This window comes from Propithecus coquereli, unplaced genomic scaffold (genome assembly GCF_000956105.1).
Source record: "Propithecus coquereli isolate 6110/MARCELLA unplaced genomic scaffold, Pcoq_1.0 Scaffold119, whole genome shotgun sequence".
Taxonomy (NCBI): Eukaryota; Metazoa; Chordata; class Mammalia; order Primates; family Indriidae; genus Propithecus; species Propithecus coquereli.
The window spans coordinates 3,040,238-3,042,582 of NW_012135969.1; the positions used below are offsets into that span (position 1 = coordinate 3,040,238).

Below are 2,345 nucleotides of genomic sequence, written 5' to 3' on the forward strand. Positions count from 1 at the left end.
AGGTAGGTTTCCAGCAGGTGGTCCTGCAGCAGGTAGTCCTGCAACAGCTGGTTGGACAGCAGGTTGAGCGGCAGCAAGGCTGGCAGCAGCTGGACTCACAGCAGCTGGGCTGGCAGCAGGTGGTCCTGTAGCAGGTGGGCTGGCAGCAAGGGGAGCAGCAGTGGGTCATGGTGTTGGGATGGAGGGTGAGTTGCTGTTCAGAGGTGAGTTTCCCAGAATCTGATGAGTCCTCCTGATCTGGACCTTTTATACACTGGGTAACCAATGTTTGGACCAATCAGCAAAAATTTTCCTTGTTGTTGTTTACATTGTTTTCTATAGTCACTGTGTGAATTATAAAGGAGGAAGTTGTTTCCTAAGTGTTAAGAATATTTTAAAGTAAATGCTTAATCTGTTTCTTAATTGAGAATAACTCATAGAAAATGTTTTTCAGATAAAAGGAAGGTGGTCACGTCATGAGCATCGTTCCTGCTCTGGTCACCATCTGGTCATGTGATAGTTCCTGCTGGCCTAGGAAGGTCAGAAAGTTCTCCCTGCCCAGCCTGTTCCTTTGGCTGTATGTAGATTGGGAGGTGTCCGTAGGGTGGGGTGTGGTGCTGATATGTTCACAGTGATGAATTGAATCCATGACTGGGTCCAAGTCTGTTCACCCACAAAAGCCTGATTCAAGTCTAACAGGCATCTCTCTCTGGACAACCTACTCCACCTGTGTCTCCCAGTTGTATCAAGGACACTTGGGAAAAGGATATTTGGCATATTGTTTTCCACGTGGAAGATCAGAACCAAAGCAGGTGGGTAGAAAGAGTAGCGCTTTGGCATTAAGAAAGCATCAAACAGTTTATTTCCTGGGGTGACCATGAACTCTGGTTTGCCCAGGACTGAAGGGTTTTCCAGGATGTGGGACATTCAGTAATTTCCTAGGGCAGCGTGGGTAAACTGAGATGAGTTGATGATTCTAATCCTAACCCTGGTTACCAGCAGAGTCAGAGATTTCGGGTCATGACAAAACATTTTGTATGTTCTTGCTCTCTATTCCTTCCTTTCTCCCTCCCTGCCTCTGTTTCTCTTTTCCCTTCCCTTCCCTCCTCCCCCCATTTTTCTCCTTTATTTTATCAGTAGTTTATCAAAAGATTTTTTTCTTTTTGGAAATGCATAATCATATCATTTATGATGATAGTTTAATTCACTTCATAATAATCTTTTCATATTTCAATTTTTTCTTATCCTAGTCCACTGCTAGGCCCTCCAGGACAATGTTGAATAGAATAGTATTGTGGATGTCTTAGGATACTCTTGGTATAGCAGGGACACTACTCAATTTTTGCAATTAAGTGCTATTCTTTCTGTCTTTTTGTAGAATCAGAATACCTAGGTTTTTCCTATTCTTTAATTGTTAAGATATTCTACCTTGAAACTATATTGAAATTTATGAAATGCTTTTTCTTTGTGTATTGAGATAACATTATAATTATCCTACTCTCTTTAGTGAGTGTGATGTAAAAAATTAAGAATGTTCAAATGTTAATTTCTGCCAATAATTCAATGTGGTTATGACATGTATATGGTGCTGAATCTGCTTTGCTTATATCTTGGTTAGGTTAGATGCTGCCATTGCATTCCAGAAATTTATCCTTCCATTGTTACTCTATGTCCTTCACCAAATAAGTGAGTTCTGACTGTGGCAAGATTCCCACTTTCCTGTGCCCAGTGTGACTTTGGTGTGGCTCCCCGTATTGGTGTTTTTAAAGACATTTCTATGCCCCACAAAATACATTAGCAGAGCTATTACAGATTGTGGGCTTGGGAGCAACAGTTCTCTTTCAATAGGTGCACTACAATATCCCACGGTTCCCATTCTAACGCACATCATGGGGAGAATCCAAAGGAGAAACTTGTAGCCGAATTGCAGATTTTGTTGTCTACTTTGTTTTTTGTTTTTTTTTTATTTCAGCATGTTATGGGGGTACAGATGATTAGGTTACGTATGATGTCCTTACCCTCCCTCCCCCCCAAGTCCGAGCTTCAAGTGTGTCCATTCCCCCGGAGGTGCGCATCACACTCATTGTTTGTGCATATGCCCGTCCCCTCCTACCCCCTCCCCCTGCCCAACATCTAATACATGTTATTCTTATATGTGCACTTAAATGTTGATCAGCTAATACTAGTTTGATGGTGAGTACATGTGGTGCTTGCCTTTCCATTCTTGGGATACCTCGCTTAGTAGAATGTGTTCCAGTGCTTTCCAGGAGTATATAAGAGGTGCTATATCACCATTGTTTCTTAAAGCTGAATAGTACTCCATAGTATACATATACCACAGTTTATTAATCCACTCATGTATTGAT

The 2,345-nt window shown here is 41.7% G+C and overlaps 1 protein-coding gene across 1 annotated transcript in view; it reads right to left on the bottom strand.

Moving 5' to 3' along the window:
* The window catches only part of LOC105822711 (keratin-associated protein 9-8-like), an 11,902-nt gene that overhangs the window by 6,985 nt on the left and 2,572 nt on the right, over positions 1-2,345 (bottom strand). The window contains exon 3 of the mRNA XM_012659737.1: positions 46-161. Coding sequence (XP_012515191.1) covers positions 46-161 — 116 coding nt within the window. The remainder of the gene's footprint in view (positions 1-45; positions 162-2,345) is intronic.